Consider the following 1828-nt stretch of genomic DNA (forward strand, 5'->3'; position numbering starts at 1 on the left):
TACTATTATTAACGCGTCAGTATAATAGCAACCGATTTCAGTTGAAGGATAATTAACATCGTTTAGAGAAAATAATTTTCTTTTTCTGGGAAATCAATTTTTCATACAATTCATCACTTATATGTCGATTAGGTCAGTAAATAAATAAATTATCATACGATCATTTGAAATTAATGAACGAGGAGTAGTCATAAGTACAATCACTTATACTGTACAGTGTTTAAAGAATTCTTTTAACGAGTTGAAATCCAATTTTTATATTTAAAAATGTATTTGTACTGAAGTTTTTAAACGTTATTACAAGTAGAAGTGACAATAACGCTAAAGTTTTCGATTTAAGCGTGTACCAGTGATAGATATCTATAGAATACTCATATTTAATACATTGTTATGCACCTTCTCGCTCGATAGGCGTTACACTTGACACCAAAGAACAGTTTGCCGTTCACGGAACAAGTGTATATCTATATAACACTTTAAGTACAAATCCACAGTTGTTCTGGTTTTCGATCAATACAAAAACATTGAAAAATTCGGGGAAATTGATATAAAACATTCTATGTTCCGTGAGCCACAGAATTAGGATTCTTTAATTTTATAATTTCAATAATGAATAAAATTTAAATCCATCATGCAATAATATTTGTATTTATTTACTCAGGATATATTTTCATAAAGTAATGATACAGATATTTGAGTAAATTAAGAATAAAATACGAAAACATCAAGCATCAAGAGAGTTATTTAAAAAATGAAGGTAAGAACGAAGGATGCACATGTTTCAATAAATTTGACTTCTTGAAGGCGAAAACTTGTAGTATTGTTTAATAAACCGTAATATGGTTCGTCAACTATGAGAAACGAGGAAGCATCCTTTCAGTAAATGCACACGCATAACTGTATGCAAATGCACTTTTTGCAGAGAAGATAGCAACGCGAACGATACATGGTGACGCAGGAGTGGGCGGGTGTCGTCGCTACGGAGCGCGGCGTCAAAGGCAAAAGTGCAGGTAGTTGTTTGGCGCGGACACTCGAAGACCGACGTCCCAGGACAAGGGTGATCCAGTAATCGTCGCGTTCTCCTTTCGATCTGCCATCGTTCTATTCACCGGTTAAAAATATTTCAAGGTGCGCGAAAAATTTCATCGAGAATCTTGAAAAGTGTTTTGATGAAAGGTGTTCTCTTTTGATCGGTATGAAAGGATGCCGCGTAATTCGACGTTACTCTTATTGAATTTCAATATATGCAAATGGGATGCGTTTGCAAAAGACCGCGCGTGATTTAGCCGTTCGTGTTTTCCATCGAACGGTCCACCTTACTCTGCATTCATCGCTTTTGGGTGTGCGGTCCTTTTTCACTACTGGAGAGAATTTCCGTAAAGCTCTTCGCGGCCCAACGGAACGATACAAGGTTCCAAAAATTTCAATGTCGCTGCGTTTCGAATAACTGCATGCAGAATATAATAAATTCGAAGAACTACATTCAAGAAATGCTAGACATTTAAAGTATTTAGATTTTATAATTTGGGGCTGCTTGAAATTTATTGGATTGCTTTTTTAACGCGACCATAGGTGGCATTTGAATTAGAAATAAATTTAATTTACTGAAAGTGAAAAGTGTTTATATCATATTGCGTTAGAAAGGATTTATCGAATCGTGATTTTTGTAGCGCATCATGAATTTGAAGCCGAAGAAAATGGGAATCATCGGTGGATCGATGCTAGCTTTTGGCATCGTCTTCTGTTCAATCTTTTTCCCACCGTTTTTAAGATCACAAGTGAAAAAGGTAAGTCGTACAAACTTACAAAATGGGCTGCATACAGCATA

The 1828-nt window shown here is 35.3% G+C and overlaps 1 protein-coding gene across 2 annotated transcripts in view; it reads left to right on the forward strand.

Annotated features, from left to right (window-relative positions):
• Positions 1–1028: 1028 nt before the first annotated feature.
• Positions 1029–1828, forward strand: part of LOC108625587 (sensory neuron membrane protein 1) — a 4604-nt gene continuing 3804 nt past the window's right edge. Inside the window, exons 1-2 of one of the 2 annotated variants that reach the window (XM_026814113.1) lie at positions 1029–1128; positions 1671–1787. In XM_026814113.1, coding sequence (XP_026669914.1) covers positions 1677–1787 — 111 coding nt within the window. In that variant the 5' untranslated portion in view covers positions 1029–1128; positions 1671–1676. The other variant, XM_018025684.2, reaches the window with a different exon arrangement.

The sequence above is a fragment of the Ceratina calcarata genome, unplaced genomic scaffold (assembly GCF_001652005.2).
Source record: "Ceratina calcarata isolate Rehan_Ccalc_2016 unplaced genomic scaffold, ASM165200v1 scaffold368.2, whole genome shotgun sequence".
Taxonomy (NCBI): Eukaryota; Metazoa; Arthropoda; class Insecta; order Hymenoptera; family Apidae; genus Ceratina; species Ceratina calcarata.